This window comes from Globicephala melas, chromosome 18, assembly GCF_963455315.2.
Source record: "Globicephala melas chromosome 18, mGloMel1.2, whole genome shotgun sequence".
Taxonomy (NCBI): Eukaryota; Metazoa; Chordata; class Mammalia; order Artiodactyla; family Delphinidae; genus Globicephala; species Globicephala melas.
This window is the reverse complement of record NC_083331.1, coordinates 20,836,781-20,860,069: the sequence shown is the minus strand read 5'-3', so window position 1 is coordinate 20,860,069 and position 23,289 is coordinate 20,836,781. Positions and strand designations below refer to the sequence as shown.

The 23,289-nt window shown below is 47.3% G+C and overlaps 1 protein-coding gene across 1 annotated transcript; it reads left to right on the top strand.

Annotated features, from left to right (window-relative positions):
* The first annotated feature begins 950 nt into the window (after positions 1 to 950).
* CBY2 (chibby family member 2) lies at positions 951 to 11,872 on the top strand. The gene is given in 4 exon segments (XM_030882119.2): positions 951 to 1,004; positions 10,579 to 10,644; positions 10,646 to 10,972; positions 11,048 to 11,872. Coding segments are annotated over 4 exon segments (1,272 nt in total).
* Positions 11,873 to 23,289: the final 11,417 nt, after the last annotated feature.

Genomic DNA, 23,289 nt, shown 5'->3' with positions numbered 1-23,289 from the left:
ACTTTCAGAAAGCTTTTCCATCAACTGTAATACCTGTCTTAATTTCTGTTCAGAGACTGATAAAGCATCGTATCAGATATCATCTTCACATTCTCTCAGACTCAGATTTTCATAATGTACATAATTAACAAGAGGGGATAAGTGAGTAGTACAAAGTCCTCTGTTTTTCAGGTGAGAAGTTGAGGTCCAGAGGATGGGCTGGGAAGCAGAAATCTACTTATTTCCTCTTTTCCACAGCACTTGAGGCCAAATTTTACAAGAAAAAGAGATTCCAGATCTGAAAGCCTAGAAATTCCAATCAGTGTGGTCCTACCTCAGGTAGGGATAATCACAGAAGGATGCAACCTCTCAGTTTTAGCGAGAATAGCCCTCCTCTGTCAAAACTCTAGCAGGATGTCATAGAAGGAGCAGAGTAGTCAGGGCCTCAGATTCTAGTTCTAGGTCAGCCGCCAGCCAGCTGTGTACCTGGGGGAGGCCACTTAGTCACTCAGCGTCTTGGATTTCTCATCCCTTGAATGAGCGGGGTGGGTTAGGTGATCTGGGAAGACCTTCCAGCCCTACCACTTGAAGTTTCTGTGACTCTCGGAAATAAGCCAATCTTCTCAAAATTAGATCTTTTGGTGCTTGCTGTTGTACAACTACTCTGGATTTATGGGGGCAGAATTAGAACTGAGACTTGCAGTCAAAAGCATACGACTGAATCCATGAACCTAGGATGTGGGCTGAGGGGTACAGGGTCATGCGGAGGGGTCAAGAGAATGAAGGCCTGCTGTATACCAAAGACAGAGAGAGTGTAAGAGGGGTGGGCCTGGGGGGTTCAGAATGGAGGCCAATGAACGGATGACAGGCTGGGTTTCCTGGGAGGGGTCCTCCTGATTGGATTGTTCCTACTGCTGTGTCACAAAGGGGGCAGCCTTGCTTCTCCAGAGTCAAGGCCCTCTTGGAAGATTATGGTGGTGCAACCAGAGGGGCTGAAATGTAGAGTGGAGGAATCCAATGCAGAGGTAACTATCTGAAAGCTCTGTCCAGGGACGTGTAGGAACAGGATTGATCGCCAGTGGGCATCCTGGGATCTTGGAGAGCATGAAATTAGAGGACACCTGCTGCCTGGGCACATGGGCAGATGTGTCTCATGGGTTTACCTGCCAAGGGGGCACAAGTCCTGCGGCAGGTTCCAGACACCCGGCAGGGTACTCTAGGCTGGCGCTTGGGGTGAAGGGGGCATCTATAAGTTTAGATGATCTGAACTGGGTCATCACTAGAGCTGTGAGAGGGACCAGTGTGCTGACTGAACCTCCCCAAATGAGGACTTCTCTGGCGGTCCAGTGGTTAAGACTCTGCACATCCACTGCCGGGGGCACAGGTTCGATCCCTGGTCGGGGAACTAATATCCCGCATGCTGCATGGTGTGGCCAAACAAACAAACAAAAACAAAACAAAACAAAAAACAAGGGGATGAAGGGAGATTGAGCCCTGATTTGATCATGTGGCGGCACTGGGCCGTGCAGTGCGAGGGAGAGATTGTATAGGAACGGGAACTGGGAACCCTAGGAAGCCCACTAGTAATGTCAGAGCTGGAGTTAAAGGCTTGAAGCCAGGTCAGTGCCCACTTCCTCTGCTATGCCGCAAGCTGGGCACATGCCACCTGCTTCTTCCCTTGCTCTTAAGAGATGGTGCCTCTTCTCCGCCCGTCTTCACCGCCTACCGTGAGCTCCCTGCGTGTATCTGCCACATTCTGCTTCGTTTGGAGGCTGAGCCCATTCATCTGGGAAGGGGATTGCAGCAGCAGCTCTGTGTCTCCAGAAAGTACCTCTGGCCTCCCAGCTCCCAGTCATGCCTGGCGCTTCTCATTTCCATTGCACATGCCTATGGTTCGCTATTTGTTTCACCCTTAGGTCTTTTCAGGTCTTATTGATTTCCAGTTTTTCTTCCTCACATTAAACATTTGTGTTTTCTGGTCTATTTCCCTCCAACACATTAACTCGCCAGCCATCGATGTTACTTCCTGCCCAAGCTGTCTGCCCTCCTGGTTCCTTTTGTGCATAATGATTCAGTTCTCGCCAGCATTCCCATGTCCCCAGTGAGCGCTATCTGTGAGTTTCATAAAAGCACTGTTTCCTGTGAGATCATTAATGAAGGATCTATACCAGGTCAGAATGAGCTCCCACAGCACCCTCCAGGGCCCCCCTTATCCCTCGCTGTTGCCTTTTCTCAGTCCCCTTTGTTTGGGTTTGTTCTTCAGAAGCTATGGAATCCACCAACAATGCCTGTATCTCTACCAATTTGAATAAGTGTTAGGAGGAAGATTTCAGAAGATTGTGTGTTAAACAATTAGCTAAAACTACCAGATACATGACAGACGACATCTTCATCCTCTTTGCTGTTAGTTTATGATTCTATCAAAATCAGTCACACTGACCCATGAATTATCCTCTTACCTGTTCGCATTTCTTAAAACCAACATTGACTTTCTCATGGTGCTCGGAACGGAGTTAATTTAAAACTATGATAATGAGACACTCAGCCTTGTCAACCTGGTCTGAAAATTAGTGGCAGATCTGGCTTTTCCTTCCAGCGTCCTGGGCCTCTCAGCTTCACATGTTTGAAAAGTAACCCCAGATGGTTGAATGTTCTCTGACCGTAACCCTCAGTAATGCTGGCAAAGTAGGGCTTTAAAAATCTTGGTCAACAGGCTTGACGTCTGCTGGGAGCATTTGGACGTCTCTTCTGGTCTGTGGTAGCCGTACTTCTCCAGGAGTGGAGAGAACCTCAGTGCATGTCAGCTAAACTGGCTAGTCATTGTCTAGCCCTGTTGCTGAACTATTTAGATGGGAGGCCAGCAGCCCCAGAAATTCCAGCCCAGAAGGTCCCCCTCAGAGTCCTGGTCCTTAGACACCCCTTAGCATCAGAGAGAGACTTTGGTCTTATCACCTCTCCTTTGCCTTTGCCCTGCCCGCCCTTCCACTGGCTTTTCCTCCTCCACGGTCTCCACTTGCCACGCACAAGGCTGGTGATCTGACAGAAGCACATAGTTGGTGATTTCATGCATTTTCCTTCTAGGACCAAATGCATTTAAAAAGGAGATGCCAGGGCTTCCCTGGTGGCTCAGTGGTTGAGAGTCTGCCTGCTAATGCAGGGGATACGGGTTCGAGCCCTGGTCTCGGAAGATCCCACATGCCGCGGAGCAACTAGGCCCGTGCGCCACAACTACTGAGCCTGCGTGTCTGGAGCCTGTGCTCCGCAACGGGAGAGGCTGTGACAATGAGAGGCCCACAAAAAAAGGAGATGCCAGGGAGAAGGCCAGGCCTGATGTTAAGGACGGATTCCCAACCATAGGTGGGATTCAGGCACCGGTGAGGGAGATGTTGGTGCCCAGGGCCCTTCCTGGATCCTCAGCACTGATGCATCTTACTTAGGCCACAAGTGGGAGCACATTGCCCCTGAGGGCAGCGTCTCTTGGTCACCTTCCTAACAAAGCCAGATGCGAGGTGTGATGAGCGCCATGGCCATTTGTCTTCCCCTCCTGCATCCTTTCTCATATCCTGTTCTTTCATGAGGAAGCCCCCCTCTTCCTCTCCCACCTACTGGGTCTGCATCCACATGTGAGGGCATTTCCCACAGGTCAAGGAAGAGACCGTCCTTTCCTTCATGGGGAGACCAGGCCAGGCTTCTCTGGGGGCTTGAATCAGGCTGCTGTAGACTCCGCCTCCTAGGCTGAAGAGAACTTTCGGGGGTGTTCCAGGCGCTTTTTCTTGGCCCAGACCTCTTGGTGGGGCTCAATGACACCAAAGACAGATTAGTTTAGCCCATGAAACCAACCCAGTGACACCACTGGTTGAGGAGACCCACCAAGAAGGAGCTGGCTTCAGACATTGGCTAAGGGGGCCTGGGATGTTTTACCTCGAGGGTTTGCTTATCAGATGCTCACTTTTTGCAAAGTCCTTTTGTAAAGAAAAACATTCAGCATTTGCTAGAGTGTTTTGGGTCAGGAACGTTTAAGCTTTACTAGTAGAGCTGGCCATCTGTTTGGTCTTTTTAAAAATCTTTTGGCTCCGCGGCATGTGGGATGTTAATTCCCCGAGCAGGGATCGAACCCACGCCCCCTGCATTGGAAGTGAGGAGTCTTAACCACTGGGCCGCCCGGGAAGCCCCTGTTTGGTCTTTATGACAGCTTACCGACCACTTTCTTAGCGTCTCACAGCACCACCAGGAACAGGGCAGAGAAGCTACATGGGGGTTCATTTTAGAGGTGACATTCAGAGAAGTTACGCGACTTTCACAAGAGCAGTCAAAGATGGGACTTTTAAGCCCAAAGCTACTGGGAATTTAAGACCTCTAGTCTCATTGGATTATAGGTTCAAGATGGCAGTGTGGACCACCAGCATGCTTGTGTGCAGAGGACGGCTTCCTTTAGGGACTGTGTAGATGGACATGGGGAAAACCCCATGATGTAACAGCTCTGCAGTTTAAAAATGTGAATTGAAATGTGGATACGGCTTTCCTAAATAGACTAAACATATTAAGGTAAACAAAATCACCACTTTTGAGGGCCCAAAATAGTATAATGTTAACAGTTTTGTGTAGTTCAATCTGATATCTCCTCCTTACCTTTCAGTGCACTTTGGTTGATTAGTGCATTGGCAAGGACTCATCACACCTCCAGTGTGTGTGAAATGTGTTCTTCTAACTTCCAGGACTAGGGATGTCAAAAAAAGTAAGGGACGGGTCACTGTGCTCAGATAATTACAATTTAGTCATCTGGGGACAAGATGGGACAAGACGTATGAGAATCACTGCAAAGGAATGATATCAACACACATGCAAAATAAAATATCTGGGCATTATGAAGAGCTAGAATGAGCCTGCAGTTTGGAGTCAGATATCCTGGTTTTAAACCCTTGCTGGCTATGTGATCTTTGGTGGAACCATGGTAGCTCTTTTCAGTAAGATATTACTTATGACTATGGAAATCCGTTAGCATATCATCACATAATAGTCTTTCAGTGTTACTTCCTTTTCCTTGCTCTATACAATCAAAGGAAATGCTAAGCAACTTCTCTTCTGAATTCACAGTAACCATTCTTGCATGTCTGTAGCTCTCTATAAACAAAGAAGATGTCACATATTCTCCTTTTATTTTTGAACTCTACAACAAAGCGTCTGAAATAAATAGGGCAGATGTTAGTAAAACTGCTGTGGATGGTTGCACAGGTTGTGCACTGCAACACCAGTTGTGAATGGCACCCTCTAGAGCTGGGCATTGTATAGCCTGCACGAACATAGGGGGTGGCTCTGAATCATGCTAGCATCCACATTTTCTAGTTATGGAAACTGAGGCAGAGAAATTAAGTGATTTTGTAAAGGCTATGCACTCATACAGCACAGACCCAGGACCCTTTTCAGTGTTATGATGTCCAGTCCCCTGTTCCCCATACTGTAGTGCCAGAATTAATGCTTGCTGCACGTCCACCTCCCTCACTTACCCCAAGAAATAATGGTTGCTATGCACTGATTTTCAAATTGATTGGAAGTTCCCTGAGAACAGACGCCAAATTAATGTTAGTTGATTCATTGACATAAATGTGATTTGGTGCAAGAATGTTTAGAGTGGGAATAGATTAGGGTGAGAAGTTTTCACAAGGCCAAGAAAGAGATTTCCTTGGAGGACTAATAAGTCCAGCTAGGTCTGATTGGAATCAGGGAAATATGGGAAAGAAAGAATTTGTCTTGCCTCAATCCCTTCCCAAAGTTTAAGCACGATTCTTGATATATCTGAAATCGTATATATTTAGTATTTTCCCTTAGATGGTCTCATTTTCAGAAAAAGAAAAGATGCTGCTCTACTTTAGCTTCATCTAAATCCTATCCATAGGATTGTGGGTTTGATAAAATAGGTATATTTTCCCAATACCCATTAAAATAAATATATGACTATTAAAATGTTTACAGTATTTAAGTGTTTTATCTAAGAAACTAGGCCATGAGGCAGTGCTGGACTTGGCCACCTTCTGGGTCCTGTCTGGGGATAAGAGGAAGGATAGAAGGACTTTCATAAGAGGAGCGTTTGGTCTCTTGGTTAAGGAGGTAAAGGAGACCTATCAGTCCATCAGTATTTTCTGGATTAGGTGCGTGGGCACGGAACAGAGACAGCACAGGACTTGCTTGGAAGGTGTTGGTCATTTAAGGGAGGGGACACGATGTCAGCTAGGTTGATAAAAGAGGACTGCTGGGGCCATAGTGATGCCAGTTTGTAAACATGGATCCCTTCGACCAGAGGAAGTTAGACAAGAGGATATTAGAGATAATGCTACTGACCTTTCATTATACAGAAGTGGAAACCAAGGTCAGAGGGTTAGAGGATGTAACCGAGGTCACCCAATGGCATGCGTAAGGACAAGGGCCCAAATACCCAAATTGTCTATATAGCTAGGGATCCGCCACCCACATGTTAAGTTTTTATTTAGTGCCTTTATGTTGAGGGGATAGTTGAAAATCCCTTGGGTACCCAGTTCAGGATATGGATATAAAATAAAGGCAGCTGACTGAGTAGGGTGATTTAAAGGCCATCAAGGATACTATGAACAGGTATAAAGCACCAGAGGTTTCTCTTTGGTTGTTCACCTGGATCAGGGAGACTATCTTTCTGATAGAAATCAATCATAAAAAAGAAGTGAGAGGGCTTCCCTGGTGGCGCAGTGGTTGAGAGTCCGCCTGCCGATGCAGGGGACGCGGGTTCGTGCCCAGGTCCGGGAAGATCCCACATGCCGCGGAGCGGCTGGGCCCGTGAGCCATGGCCGCTGAGCCTGTGCGTCCCGAGCCTGTGCTCCGCAACGGGAGAGGCCACAACAGTGAGAGGCCCTTGTACCGCAAAAAAAAAAAGAAATGAGAGAGTTGGGGAAATCTGAATCAGTATTTGTTGGTATTAAGGGATCATTGTTAAATTTTAAAGGGAAGATAATGGTATTGTGTTTTGTTAAAAAAATACGCATTGATGTATTTATGGGTAAAAGAGCACAGTGGGGCTTCCCTGGTGGCGCGGTGGTTGAGAGTCCGCCTGCCGATGCAGGGGACGCGGGTTCGTGCCCTGGTCCGGGAAATCCCGCAAGCCGCGGAGTGGCTGGGCCCGTGAGCCATGGCCGCTGAGTCTGCGCGTCCGGAGCCTGTGCTCCACAATGGGAGAGGCTGCAGCGGTGAGAGGCCCGCGTACGGCAAAAAAACAACAAAAAAAAAAACCTAAAAAAAAACCCAAAACAAAACAGTGTCTATACTTTGCTTTGAAATAACCCAGCGGCAGGGGAGTGGTTCTGGAATTGGATGAAGGTATAGATGAAGCAGGTGTGGCCTTGATTTGATAACTGCCGAAGCTGGGTACATGGAAATTTATTAGACTATCATCTCTCTTTTTGTGTATGTTTGAAATTTTCCATAATAGAAAGTCCCCAAGTAGTGAAAGTCCTTTGCTTAGTTCATGGAGATTCCCTACATGTGTGCTTCACATACGTAAGTTCAGGGAGCCAGAACTGGATTTGTGACTTACTGAGTGAACTGGTGCTGGTTATTTAACTTCTCTGAGTTTTAGTTTCTCCATCTGTAAAATGGGAATAATAACACCTTATTAAATCAGTGTTGTGAAGATTAAATGAATTCAGTAGTGCAAAACTTCTTCCCTTTCTTTCTCTTGATGGGTATACCCATCATGGATTAAAACTACATTTTCCATAGTAACATCTTCAAGAGCAGGATATTACTGCGGAGACGGATTCCTGTAGTACTTCATCCTTGGAGGATGAAGAGGACCTCTCAAGATTTACTCCTTATTGACCTTGGCTAATCTTCCCAGTCTGGGATCAAAGCACCTTAAATGTATAAGGGAACGGTCTGGGCTCTTCACAATGGGGTTCATTCTGATCACAGGTTCAGTCACAAGAGCCATTGTGCTTCTCCCATTGAGAAGGATGATAACCATGGAGGCTGGATTTATTTAAAATGAATAAGGTTCTGATTGCAGAATGTCCCTGCGCCTTTGCTCTCTGGAAGACTAAGCACAACCTTACAAAGTTAATGACGTGCTTATTGGAAAGTTAATAGCATAGAATCATGCCTTCTATTTATCTAGCTCTTTGGGTCTTAAAGAATTCTAACCAACTTTATACGCTGTACAAATTATGTATCTCTATATGCCTATATATACAATGTGAATAACCTGACTTGTTTTCTATCTTCTCTATCTGTAAAATTTTGAAAATAACCTAAGAAACGAGAAATTAATATTTGGAGAGCCTTGCAGTGTACTTGGATGAAATGCTTTTGGTGTATTCAGAAGCAGCTCTCATGATCTTATTTTTATTTAAATTCATGGCTGCAATTGTTACCTCTTCTCCAGGATGCATCCCACTTGTTCACTGCTTTTTGAATTCATCTCAGAATTCCTCCATTAGTGAAATCTCCTTTTCTTGGTAACAATACCTTACATTTCTTACATTCTGTGGCACCTGGCAGTTTTAAAAACACTTTTGCATTCATTATCTCATTTAATCCTCACAACGGTGTTGTGAACTAAGCAGGGCACGTGTTATTATTTCCATTTGACAGGTACAGTTTGCTGACTTTCAGTGTTGGAAGGTGGTGCCGTTAAGGTCACAGAGTCTGACTCTCTTTCGTACTAGTGAAAATCTGGGTCTCAGAGAGGGTGAGAGCTCTCTAGTTCCACGCTGCCCATCAGCAACAGAACCGGGATGAGCATCTGTGTGACCCCAGTCTTGACCCCTTGACCTTCAGCCCTGGTGTAACCCTCACCTGAGCAAACTGCATTCTACCTGGCTCAGAGCAGTTCTGACCACCGGAAGCCAGAATCACCGGAGGGAGCTGGTTAGAAATACAGATGGATGGGTGAATGAGTGAATGAGTCTTGTAAGTAAAGGCTCCAAAATGTGCATTTAAAACGCACTCAGCTTATCTTCTATATTGAGGAGTGTGGCAGTGGTTTGCTGGCTTTAAGCTCTGTGGCTCCGATCCTCTTTTTATGTGGTGGTTTCGAGGTGCATGGCCACCATCATGAATTCCTCTGTATGCATTCCCTGGTATCCTTTGATGTCTTCACTGCCACACGTTGAACTCCCATTGCTCGGTGATATGTCTGTGATGGTGCCCTTCCTTTCCAAAATTATCAGCTGGACTCTGTTTTAAGCTTAGCACCATGTTGGCTGGTGTTAAAGGGGCTGTGGGACTTACCAGTAGCACTGCCATTTGGGACAATGTGAGTGGCTGTTGGGTGATGCCAATTGTGGGTACACATCTACAGCTCCGGTGGCTGGAGAACAGTGTTTATTCTTCCTCTAGGGTGACAGAAGTGTGCCAGAACCCGTGCTTAGTGCTTTCACACATTACCTCTTTTATCCTAAAATATTTCTATGAGGCAAGGCAGTAGGTGCAGTTACCCCAATTTGAAAGCGTGGTAACTAAAGCTCACATAATTTGTCCATGTTCTTGTAACTAATCAAATAATGGGGCGAGAACTCAAACAGTTGGTTGATTCCAATATCAATGCCTTTATCCTCCATGATATATTCTTTTTTTTTTTTTTTTTTTTTTGCGGTACATGGGCCTCTCACTGTTGTGGCCTCTCCCGTTGCGGAGCACAGGCTCTGGACGCGCAGGCTCAGCGGCCATGGCTCACGGGCCCAGCCGCTCCGCGGCATGTGGGATCTTCCCGGACCGGGGCACAAACCTGCATCCCCTGCATCAGCAGGCGGACTCTCAACCACTGCGCCACCAGGGAAGCCCCATGATATATTCTTGATTCTCATTATTCATGGATTCCATATTTGTGAATCTGCCTAAATTTTTTTCACTAAAATTAGTTTGCAGCCCCAAAATCAATACTTGTCTCACTTTCATGATTATTCATAGACATGCACAGAATGATGAAAAATTTGAGTTACCTGATGCATTTCCAGTTGGAGGTGCCTTCTTGTTTCAGCTCTCAGACTGTAAAAGTGTCCGTTTCACAGTTTATTTAGTGTCACTGTTTTCACACTCTTGTGCTTTTTGTTGGTGTTTCTCTGTCTAAAATGGCCCTCAAGCATAGCGCTGCAGTGCTGTCTAGTCGTCTTAAGCACCAGAAAGCAGTGATGTGATGTGCCTTACAGAGAAAACACTTGCTAGGTAAGCTTCCTTCCCGCATGAGTCACAGTGCTGTTGACCGCAAGTTCAATGTAATGAATCAAAAGTACATTTAAAATAAGGTGTCTTTCAACAGCAGACAAAGTTATTTATTGATTGGATGAGGAAAATGTGACCAGAGGCTAGCAGGAACCTAACGCCGTGCGTCTCTTTGGAGCAATGGTACAGTAGTCGCGAATGGTGTGTTCGCGGGACTTTATAGAACCGCGAATAAGGAGGACCGATGTCATTTCCTCGCGAGGAACCCAAGAGACCAAGTGCAAAAGCGCCCTCTGTGGCCAGTCCAGACCTCCAGACTGGGTTTCTTGTGGGGTCTCCCGGCCTCTCATGTGGTCAGCCAGCCTCGGGTGCGTCAGCTCCTTCGCTAACTCTGGGCTTCCCTGTTCTCTCCCGCAGAGGGGTACAGCCGAGCTCTTCCTGAGGCTCCACAACTTGTACCCCACCCCGCGCTGGGCCAGGCAGGACCTCCCTGCCCAGGCTGAGCCGCCGGGCGGTCAGCCAGCACTCCTACCTGCCGAACCGCTTCCCCTCCGTGCCCCTGGACCCCATGGAAAGCCCTACCTCCCAGGCGGACCTGGAGCTGGACTACAACCCTCCCCGCGTGCAGCTCAGCGACGAGACGTTCGTCTTCCAGGACGGGCGGTGGGTGAGTGAGAACTGTCGCCTGCAGTCCCCCTACTTCTCCCCGTCCTCGTCCTTCCACCACAAGCTGCACCACAAGCGGCTGGCCAAGGAGTGCCTGCGGCAGGAGGAGAACAAGTCCCTGCGCGCGGAGAAGCAGTCCCTGCGCGTGGAGAACCAGTCCCTGCGCGCCGAGAACCAGTCCCTGCGCACGGAGAACCAGTCCCTGCGCGCGGAGATCCAGTTCTTGCGCGCGGAAAACCGCACGCTCCGCGAGGAAAGCAAGATCCTGCAGGTCCTATGGGAGGTGCACCAGGCCGCGCTGGGCCGCGAGGACGGCCGGGCCTCCTCGCCACTGCTGCACAAGGACAACGCCTCGTCCCTGGAGGCGGCGAAGAAGGACCCGGACCTGCAGGTGCACGGCGGCCGGGAGAGCAGCACCCTGCAGCTCCTCCGGGAGGAGAACCGGGCCCTGCAGCAGCTGCTGGAGCAGAGAAAGGCCTACTGGGCCCAGCCGGACGAGAAGGCGGCCTCGACCGAGATCAAACCGGTCCCCTCGCCCCATGAGGCGCCCCGCGGGCTGCTGCCGGACCAGGGCGTGGGCCTCTCCTCCCCCTTCGAGGAGCCCAAGGGCCCCCAGGCCCCGCAGGAGGACTCCAAGACGCTCCGGACCCTGCACGAGATGCTCAGCAACCTGTCGGGGCAGCCCAGGGAGGAGGTGGGCAAGGCGGGCCCGGGCCTGCCCGACGGCGGCCAGTCCCTGGAGCTGCTGCGGGAGATGAGCCAGGCGCTGCAGGCGCTGCAGAAGGAGAACCAGACCCTGCAGGCCCTCCGCGAGGAGAACCGGCTCCTGCAGGAGGAGAACCGGGCGCTGCACGTGCTGCGCGAGGAGCACCGCATTTTCCAGGAGAGCAAGGCGCTGTGGGAGAACAACAAGCTGAAGCTCCAGCAGAAGCTGGTCATCGACACGGTGACCGAGGTCACCGCCCGGATGGAGCTGCTCATCGAGGAGCTGTACGCCTTCATCCCGACCAAGAACAAAGACCCCAAGAAGCCCAGCAGGGTCTGAGGCTCCCCGTCCGAGCCGCACCGAAGCCCAGAGCTGGGCCACCAAACGGCATCGCCCGCCTTCCCGTGGTCGCTTCGCCCGCCTCCACCAGCTGGTGCCCGTGCAAGAGCAGAACGAGTGGCCTGGTCAACTCAGAGAAGCAATAAAGATGTGAGAAGGCGAGGGCCGCTAATCGCGCGTGCTGCTCTGCTTTCTTTCTCGTTTTTCTTTCTTTTGAGCACTTGCGGGATCACGGCAAAATGGAGCAGAAAGTACAGAGATTTCCCACATACCCTCTACCCCACACACCAACCCGCAGCCTCCCCGCTATCAACATCATCCGCCAGAGGGCGCACTTGTTACAACTGATGAACCTGCACTGACACATCATTATCACCCAAAGCCACGGTTCACATTAGGGTTCACTCTGGGTGGGTTCATTCTATGGGATGGAACAGAGTATATACAGAGTATATTCACGGCCCTAGAACTCCTTTGTGCTCTGCCTGTTCATCCTTCCCTGCCTCCCACCCCCAGCAACCACTGATCTTTTTACTATCCCCATGGTTTTGCCTTTTCTAGAGTGTCATATGGAATCATACAGTAGACAGGCTTTTCAGCAGCAGGCATTTCAGTCTCCTCCATGTCTTTTCATGGCTTGATAGCTCGTTTCTTTTTAATGCTGAATGCTGTTCCCTTGTCTGAATTTACTGCAGTGTGTTTATCCATTCACCTACCGAAGGACTTCTCGGCTACTTCCAAGTTTTGGCAGTTACGAATCTGGCTTCCTTTTCTTCTTTTTTCTCTTGTCTCTTCCTTACTTCAGCCTTCATTATCATCTGCTTTTCATTTCCTCCCTTTTTCCTTCCTTGTTTTCCTCCCCTTTCTCCTGTCCTCCTTGCTCTCTCATCATCTGATGAGGTCATAGTGTGGAGGAGAGGATGTGGGAGTAGAGCCCACTCAAGGCCAGGACTTTTCACCTGGGCTGCTGGCGACACTGGGCTGGAAAGCTCTGTCTAGGGCTGTCCCGTGTGTTGTAGGATGTTTAGTAGAATCCCTGGCCTTTGCACTAGATGCCAGGAACAGCCACCTGGCCCCCAGCTGTGACAAGCAAGTGTTTCCAGGCTTTGTCAAATGGCCCCCGGGGGTGGGAGGTTAAACCCCTGCCCCACTCCCAACACTGCTCTCAGAGAATCTTCCTGGAAACAACAGCCCTTGAAATGCTCTGAGAAAGTGAAGGTTTCCACGAGGGGAAGACAATCCTTTCGGGCAGATTCATGATCACACTCCAGCTTAAAGGGTCTGAGAGGTCCTGCGATGAAGAAAACCGCTTATCTTCGGTGAACCCAGAATTGGCCAATTTTATCTGATCTTGAAATCTCTTTAAGTTTTTTCTTTGAAATCTCTGTTTATGTGACTCTGCTGGTCACCCAGTTTGGGAAGGGGTGCCCTGTGCACTCCCGATGCCTAGACTTGCCTTCCTGTCCAGTAGAGGCTCAAGACTGGGTGTCCTGGGCCCCAATTCCCATTTCAAAGGCGGACATACTTTAGAACCAAGAGGTTGAAAGGTAACCTCAGGGGACTGCAGGAGGGAGGTGGACAGAGGTTCCCCAAAGTTCGCTGTGGAGTAGAGTCACCTCACGGTCTTTGAAAAATACTGATGCCTGGACTCCACCCCCAGACGTTCTGACTTATGTGGTCTTGGGTAGGACTGGACATCGGGAGGGTTAAAAGCTCTCTAGGTGGTTCCAATATGCAGCACAGCTGAGGAATCACCATGGTAAGGTGAGCTAAGACACCTGATTCTCAATAGAATGTCCCATTCTCTAGTCATGGGTATAAGTGAGTAGGTGCATGTGAGGGAAAAGAGTTTACTCACTTTGCTGATGGAAAACTAATTGTGACGGATGTGAGCTTGAGACTGGAAGGTCCTTACTCCTAACCCATCGTTCACGCTGGCTCGATTTCTGAGCTGTGAGCAAATTCCAGAAGGTGAGCCAGAGGCAGCAGCCCACACCTGCAGAGCTCTTCGCCCATCACTTTTCACTTGATGTGACCCCTGTGACCCTCGGCACCTGCACGGTAGGCATTTATCGTTCCTCACAGGGCTCTGACGCTACCATGCCACGTGATTTGCCAGAGGCTATAGCCAGCTAGGAAGAGCCGAACTGGGGCTTCAGCACAGACCTAATGGTGGTGGATCTCAGACTCCTATTAGATCACACTGCCAAGTAAACCTGGGCTCCAGAAAATGAAGTTTAACAATGGTGTTGGTGCCTGTTTTCCAGATTGAGGAACTCGAGTCTTATCCAGAATAGCATCAGAAATTCCAAATGAGGGAGTGACAGGGCAGTGACAACATATCTAATCGTACGCAAGGGTGGAAGGTGACTCATGGGCATGCAGAGGCCACGTCATTTATTCCCCTGTTGCCACCAAAATCTGATAACTAGGAAGTTGTTGCTCATGGGCCTCTGGCCCTTTGCAGTTCTTCCCTTCTGAACTTGGTAAATGCATCATGCCGGATATCATGAACTGGTCCCTGGTGCCAAAGAGGTTGGGGACCACTGCCATACTTCGTTTAAGTCAATGTACTAACCCCAGGGTGCAGGGCTTTTTTCATTTTCGTTTCTTGATGAAACCAAATAGATTTCTGTGATTCTAGACAACTGGAAGGCACGCTGTCACCGTGTTTGTGTTACGAATATTTAACTTGGAGTCAGCTATCTAACAGCAGTCGGAGGGTTTCTTGCAAGCTGAGGGAGCTTGGAGGACTTAATACTATTTAACACTGTGAACTTTCTCTGTCACGCAGGATCTAAATGGGTGAAAAATTAGCAAGACCAACCATAAAATGTTATTTTTATGGAGTGGGGGAGCTTTACTTCAAAACAATGTTTCATTGTGTAGTGCACTCTGTCACAGATTAGCTAACATCCAGCGGCAGCTCACCTCTTGGAGAACAGAGTGAAATTCCATTCTTCGTGGAGAGCTTCCTTTAAGCATCTCTGCTCCCTCTCTCATGTGGCCCTTAGCTTGGCTGGCTGGCACTCTTGGTTGTTGGAATCAACTATAATCCTCCTACTGAACTGCCTGAGTCCTGGCTGTCGGCCTATTTTGTGCTTGTAAATTGAGGGTCAGGTCAAATAGGGAACACTCACAACCTTAAACTAGTATTTAGTTCATGGAAACTAAAGAATTAGAACGAATTTTTTCAATAGGAAAGTCATCTGTGCAAGACTAATCCTTCGGCCGTAGGAATCAGAATCAAAACAATTGTGGAGAAAATCTGGTAGGCTTTTGTACGCTCAGATTCTGTTCTTGAACTCTTCCCTTTCCTAAGGACTTTTCATAAAGTGGAGTGACCTCCACCTGCCTGTCGGGAATGCTTGCAGGAGCCAAGTGGTAGGTCGGGCAGCATGGGAAGCAGCTGGGAGCTGGGCGCGTTGGGGTAAGGTGTCTGATGGAGGAAGTTGGAGAGCCTTGTCAATAACCATCATTAGGGGCTTCCCTGGTGGCGCAGTGGTTGAGAGTCCGCCTGCCGATGCAGGGGACACGGGTTCGTGCCCCGGTCCGGGAGGATCCCACATGCTGCGGAGCAGCTGGGCCCGTGAGCCATGGCCGCTGAGCCTGCGCGTCCGGAGTCTGTGCTCCGCAACGGGAGAGGCCACAACAGTGAGAGGCCCGCGTACGGCAAAAAAAAAAAAAAAAAAAAAAAGAAAGAACCATCATTATATTGTCCCCTGAGTTGAATTTCTGAATCATCAGATGCGAAATGGCTTCCACCGAGAAACCAGTCAATGTTAGAATACTCTGGAAATGCCAAGAGCAGCTACTGGAAACTGCATTCTTTCTGTTCATAACATTGAGTCCCTGAGTTCTTTGCAGCACGTTTGTGCTTGGAGCTGCCCACTGCCCTCCTCATTCACATGCAAGTCGTCATCTTCAGCTTGAGCTCTTGTCAGTGTCTCTGGGTAAACAGTTCTTTCCAGATTCCTTACCCTCTTTGTTCATTCAAACAATGGCCTTTGTGACCAAAAACAAAGTTAGGAGCAGGTGACAGATTATTTTTAATGCTGTCAAGACACGTGGCTGTTTCATTTATGACATGCTCTCCCTCCAAGCCCGCCTTTATTCTTTGCAAATAGGGTGATTCAGAGCTCTCCATCAGGAACCCTTGCACCAGGGGGAGACTAAGTCCTAAACCCTTTTCAGAAATCGGTCAGTTGTCGCTCCGTAAACACTGTGAGGGATGGAACAGAACTTCCTGGTTGTCAGTTACTTTTCGTGGACCTATGGTCAGGTTGTCCTCACCTTTTCCCTTTCCTTCACTCATTCAGCCAGTTGTCAGGTCCTGCTGGTGTTGCCTCCTAAATAGCCCTTGAATCCTACCTCTCTCTGTTCCCATGGGTGTAACCCTAGTCCCGGCCACTGTCATCTCCTGGGTGACTGCTCCAAGTCTGAGTTTATCTCCATATGGCCAAGGTTACTTTCAGCCCATTCTTCATGTTGCAGCCAGACTGGTTTTGTTATATATGTGAACGTTATATTATTTCCTTATTTAAAATTCATCGCTAGCTTTCCACGGTCTTTAGGGTACAATAAAACTTTACTGTGGGTCTCTGGCTTAAGTGTGGATGCTACTTTATAGTCTTCTGAATATACTGAATTCATTTAACACATCAGTGCTTCTCAGGGCCCCCAGTGGGCTCCTTCAGAATTCAACGTCATTTCATCAAATGTCCGCTTCGTCTCTTGGAGGTTACAACCAGAGACGGGAGATTCCTTCTTCTGGGAAGGGCAGGCAGAGCTCTAGGGATGATGTACTCAGGGTAGTGAGGAAGGATGGAGACACCTCTGTTGTCAGGTGGTTGTAATGAATCTTTCCTGGCCATGATTGGGCCATCGGGTATCAAAGCCCAATAGCCTCTCACCTTGCTCCTTTGTCCTTACTCCGAACAGCGATGCACCAGCAGCATGGACTTCAGAGTCAGACTTCTGGGTATCTGTCTTAGCTACCCCACTTACTGTGTGACTTTGGGCAAGCCTCTTAACCATTCTGTGTCATGGTTTCTTCTTCTAGAGAAAACAGTGACACCTGCTATATCAGTTAACTCTTGTTGCATCATAAACCCATTCCAGAACTTAGTGGCTGCTGAAACACTTATTTAGTTAGGCTGGCTTCAGCTGGGCAGCAGCTGAGCCCACTCATGCCCCTGCGCTTGGCTGGCACGTTGCTAGGTGATTGTCCGACTGTCACTTACGGCCCTTTCGTTCTTCTGCATGTGGTCTCTCATCCTCCAGCAAGTTACCTCAGGTGAGGTCTCACAGCAGAGGCCCAAGAGAGAGAAAGCAGCGATGTGCAAGACCTCTTGAAGTCTAGGCTTGTAACTGGCCCATCCTTACTTCTACTGACCACGTTCTATAGGCAAAAGCAAGTCACAAGGTCAGCCCAGATTCAAGGGATGGGCAATGCATTCCACCTCTGAGGGCAAGAGCTGTGACAGACGTGGAGGCAGGGAAGCATTTGGTTGGAGCTCCCAGTGCACTTCATCCACTATACTACGTTACAGGTTGTTGTGCGAATCAGGCGAGATAGTACATACAAAGTGCTTATTAGAACAGAGGCTAGTAGGGACTTCCCTGGTGGTCCAGTGGGTAAGACTCTGTGCTCCCAATGCAGGAGGCCTGGTTGGGGAACTAGATCCCACATGCGTGCTGCAACTGGGAGTCTGCATGCCATGACGAAGACCAGGGGCAGACAAAAATAAATAAATAAATATTAAAAAAATAAAAATTATAGCTACACTAAAAACAAGAACAGAGACTAGTACATTGTAAGCACTCAATATGTTTTACACATTACTATCATAATTTTTTGTGTGTGTATCTTTAAAAATATAGATAGAAATTAGGGCAATTCATAGAAAACTACCTCAAAGACTCTTGAGGATTTTTTAGTTCGTTTAGAATAATTTTTTTGTGGTCCTGGAAGAGCTGTGTCTAAAGTCAGCAGCTGACCTCTTTACGCTCTTTTCTTTTTTAAAAAAATTATTTATTTATCTGCATCGGGTCTTTGTTGTGGCACATGGGCTCTTCTTTGCAGCGCGCGGGATCTCTCTAGTTGTGGCGTGCAGGCTCTAGGGCGCGTGGGCTCTGTAGTTGTGATGCACAGGCTTAGTTGCCCCGCGGCATGTGGGCTCTTAGTTCCCCGACCAGGGATCGAACCCACGTGCCCTGCATTGGAAGGCAGATTCTTTACCGCTGGGAAGTCCCTTCTCCTTATGCTCTTAAACACAGATTTATTGTGAGGATTGAATAAATCAGTGTATACAAAATGGTTAACTCGGTATCTGGAATGTAATAAACGCTAAATGGTATCTATGATTATTATATTATGGCAACAAGGTTAATGCTTTGGAAAAGAATCTGCCTTTTATACAGCCCCACTTCACTGCTAAGACAAACACAAGTTGGCATAAGCATGATGCTGAGAAATCTAATAGGTGATCAATGCCTGAAGTAGAAGCAGAACAAAGTGGAAATTTTCTCACATACACATAGGTAGAGAGAAAACATAATAATTCCCCATACCTCCATTATGCATCTTCTGTAGATCAATGGGTCTGTCTTCATTTACTCCCCAACTTCCTTTCTTTTTTTTTTTCCTTTTTTGGGTAGAGTTTTTTAATGCAAATCCCAGATGTCACATAAATGTCTCAGGATGTATCAGTGCTAGACGTTTTTAATATAATTACCATATTATAATCACACCTATCCAAATTAACCATAATTCCTGAATATCATCTAATATCCAGTCCATAATAAAATTTCTCCCATTGTCCGATCCAAACGAGATCCATACACTGCATTTGTTGTTATGTAAGAAACATAAGTTTGTTTTATAGGAGGAGAATCTTGTGCAGTTCTTGGAGCGTCCGGAATTGGCTAGTGTTATTCGAGGTCCAGCCTGCCAGGGACATGAAAAAGGCCTAATGGACCCAGGGTACATGTACCAGTGTGGTTTTCGGAACTTTTTTCTGCATCTCCCAGGAAACATTGATGATGCCGTTTGGTGTGTTTAAAGACACCCTGATTTAGAACTATTCAGAAATGTGCTCCCGAGAGCTCTGACGTGATGAATCAATAATGCCTAAGTGACCTACTTGATTAATCTCAAGGTCATCTGAAAGATTTGAGACCCACACCATTATCTTGAGACCTGAAGTCTTGGGAAGAATGGAAGCAAAGAAGGTGACAGATGGCGAGCTGTCCCCAAGCTAAAGAGAGTTTAATATCAGGCTGTCACACAAGAAACCAAATTTCTTTTTTTTAAATTATTTTTTTATTGGAGTATAATTGCTTTACAATGTTGTGTTAGTTTCTGCTGTACAGCAAAGTGAATCAGCTATATGTATACATAGATCCCCTCCCTCTTGCGTCTCCCTCCCTCCCACCCTCCCTATCCCACCTCTCTAGGTGGTCACAAAGCACCGAGCTGATCTCCCTGTGCTATGCGGCTGCTTCCCACTAGCTATCTATTTTACACATGGTAGTGTATATATGTCAATGCTACCGTCCCACCCTCTTTAAGGGTATTGGCTCTGGTAGTCAGATAGGACTTGGGGAAGGAAGAGAGGATGCCAAAAGCCCCCAGTATTTTCTTTGCCTGTCTGAAAGAGGAAGTCTTAAAAAACAAGCCAGCAGGCCCTCTAGTTCTCTATGTGTGATGTGGTTAACAGGGAAAGATCTTAATCTTTTGGACAAAGTAGATTTATGTATTTACACAGTCATTCAATATCCAGGCTAGAAACCAGAAAGCTGCTCTAGACCATGTTTTCTCCCTCATTTCCTCCATGTAGTAAATCACCAAATTAGGCCAATTTTTCTTCCTTAATGTTTCTTGAACTTGTCCCTTTCTCTTTATCCATATGACCACTGACCCAGCTCCTATCCTCATCAGCCTTTGACTAATCTATTGTAGTCAGATCCTAAGTAAATCCAGTTTCTGCACTGCAGCCGGAGAGAGCCATTTAAACTACGATTCTGACTGTGTAACAACCCCCCTTCAGAGCTTTTAATGGGTCCTTATTTCTTTCAGTGGACCTTCCCCACCGGTATGCTGGGTTGGATTACGTGTGTATGGAAATATTGATCCCTTTGGCTCCAGGGGTGGCCCGGTTGTGAGCAGCCTCATTTATTTACCTCCATGTTCCACACAGGTGTCATTTACCGTGTGTACCACGATGCACACAGGCTTATGGAATAAATCCAAGCTCTTGTCTTCAGCCCTCTTGATATCATCCTTTGCCCACACAGTTCTCGGTATCTGAAACATTCTTTGAACACTTTTGTATCTTGCACTTCTTATTTATCCTCCAAGAATCCATTCAAGAATCATCTGTTTTAGGAAGCCTTCTTGGAAATTCAAGTTTAGGCCAATGGGCCATCTTTTGTGTCTCCCCGCCAAACCTCTGGCCATGAGTATTCTTTTCCCAGATCACTCACCATACTACCAAGAAGTAGTTTGGTTTTGTATGTGTCGCCTCTCCCAGCCTGCAAGTCCCTTCAAGACAACATTAATCATCTAGGAATTCCTACTACCTGGCGCAGTGCCTGGCACACAGTAGGTGCTCAGTAAATAAGCTCAAGAGAAAACGTGGAGGAGAGCTACAGTGCTCATTCATCTGCTCACAGTTTAGCTAAAACCCCAATGCCTTCCTGCCCTTCGCTAATGGGGTCTGATCGAAATTGTCCACCAGCACTGGATTATGAGGTGTTAAGTCATAATCAGTGACTTACGTGTACTGATAAGGCGGGGGGGTGGTGGTGACAGAGAAGTGAGAATTGTTACATTAGAAAGGAAACCTCCGGATGCTGAGATGCACTGTGGTCTTATGTTGCCATTTCTGCAGCCCTGAGAGTTTAGTGTTATTTTAGTTGTTAGGGTTTGTAGACTATTAGTTGGTAGAAAATAACCACTTCCTAGATTATATACGTGTAAAGAGACTGGGACAGGGTCAAAACTAGAGAATGATGCTGCCAGTTGGAGACACCAGAAGTTTGTAGAAATCTCACATCTTGATCTTGAAAACACACACATACACACACACACTTGAGTTCGGAGGACGTGCTCCCTTTAGAAATATGATTTGTGGAGCCCAACAGCTACAGAAGTGTTCGCCTAGGCCTCTGTGTCCCGAGGTCTTCAAGATGGAGATGTTCTCCATTGGTGTCCTTAATAGGACACCATGGTTAAGTTACAATGGCCTCTTTTCTTTCCTGGTTTGTCTTAGTGGAGCAAAGGTCAGGGAGGAGGGCAGTGATGCGTCTGGATATTTGAGTAAGAAAGAGGACAGAGCCAGTACAGCAGTGATTTTTGATAACGGGGCCCTCTTGGTAGGGAGGAATTAGCTTTCCCTGGATGAGTGTTATAAACTGTGGGAAGGTATAATCAGACAGCATGTCTGTACACCATCTGCTAGGTTCAGCGGATCCCTACGGTGTCAGCAAGGGAACATTTGATCATCACAGCCTAACTCATCTTTCTGATCTTGTGGGCTCCAGGGATTGGCTAATGTTCAAAAGAGCTAGGCATTCTCCAACATTAACAAATTTTAATATCCAAGAACTGATATACTACAATGTAGTGAAAAAAAAAATCTGTCTGAAATAGAGCAAGTGGCACTGTGACAAAAAAATATTATTATGGATATGAGAGGGGGGAAATGAACTGAAGTCTTATTCTAACCCTAAGTCTTACTCCCAGCTACTAACATTCTGCTTTCTCCATGTCTGTGAAACAGATAGCGACTGCCCAATGGCTGTGGCTGACTTCTTTCAATATGGAGACAGTTTTGATGATATGTGTATGCAGAGCTATATTAAGTTATCGTTCATCATAAAGAGCTGGAGTACAGTATACACATAAACTATATGCATATATACACACATTTCATATATGTGTATATATATATTTTTTTCCCAAGAAAAATGGAAAGCATCTTAAGAATATCCAAGACAGGGCTTCCCTGGTGGTGCAGTGGTTGAGAGTACACCTGCCAATGCAGGGGACACGGGTTCGTGCCCCAGTCCGGGAAGATCCCACATGCCGCGGAGCGGCTGGGCCCGTGAGCCATGGCCGCTGAGCCTGTGTGTCCGGAGCTTGTGCTCCGCAACGGGAGAGGCCACAACAGTGAGAGGCCTGCGTACCACAAAAACAAAAACAAACAAACAAAAAAAGAATATCCAAGACAAAGAAGAGGAGCTGCTCAAAATATATGTTCTGAGTGTGAAAGTCTTGCTACTGATGCATAGACCAACGGGCTTGTGTTTATTCAGTTATTCAGTCATTTACCAAATATTTTCTAAACACCTCACTCTGTTCCAGCTTTGCTACAGGTACTGGGGTTTCACTAAGGAGCAGGGCAGGCAAAGAGTTTATATTCCAGTAGGAGAAACAAACAATAAACAAGTAATCATGTAAGCAAGATGATCTTAGGTAATGCTAAATGCTATGAAAAAAGACATAGGAAATGAGCTGCTGGAATGGAAGGTGTGTACGGTTTGAGACAGCACCGTCAAGGAAAGGCCTCTTTGAGACTGCTTAAATAAGGTGTGAGATGTGAAGTTCTTTATTGCATTCCCCTGTTTTTATACAGGATGTGTACTGATGTGTTGGGAAGGTGTGATGTGATGTGATATGTCATATGTGATGTGATATGTGATGTGATATGATGTGATGTGGGAAGATGTGATGTGATATGATATGATGTGATGTGGGAAGATGTGATGTGATACGTGACGTGATATGTGATATGATGTGATGTGGGAAGATGTGATGTGATGTCATATGTATACTGATGTGTTGCAGAGGTGTGGGGGAGGGGAAGCAGTCTGTTGTCCTATGGTGTCAGCCTTTTGGTGATTCCGGGCTGTGACCTTCACAAGTGCTTCTCAGTTTTCCCCCTCTTTAGGTGGGACAGGATGGCTAGAGGGGGCTGGAGTTAGGTATTTCCCTTCCCCAAGGTAGGCTGGGCTCTGATAAAAACCCCGCAGGTTAGGTGCTGGTGGAAGTGTCTCCTCAGGGCAGGCCCCGTTAAGAAGAACAGAGCATTCTGGTGTATTTCAAAGTGGCTACCTTTCTCCTCCCACTGCCGAAAGTGCGAGGGGATTTTTCTCTGATCTCCACCATGAGAATCTGATGGAGCTCCTAAAACTCTCAAAAGTATGATGGTTCCCCCGTGGCTGGGTTCCTTTCAGAATTGTACACTCCGAACCTCCAGCGATTCATCAGCTACAGTTCAGTTTCCTGCCTCAGCAGTCGTTCTCACGGAAGTTTCTGCTCCAGTAAGTTGTGATTCTGTTACCCTCTTCCTGTCTCTCCAATTTGGGGGGCAGTGATTTTCCCTGTGACCTCAATTCTCTTGACAGGTCTA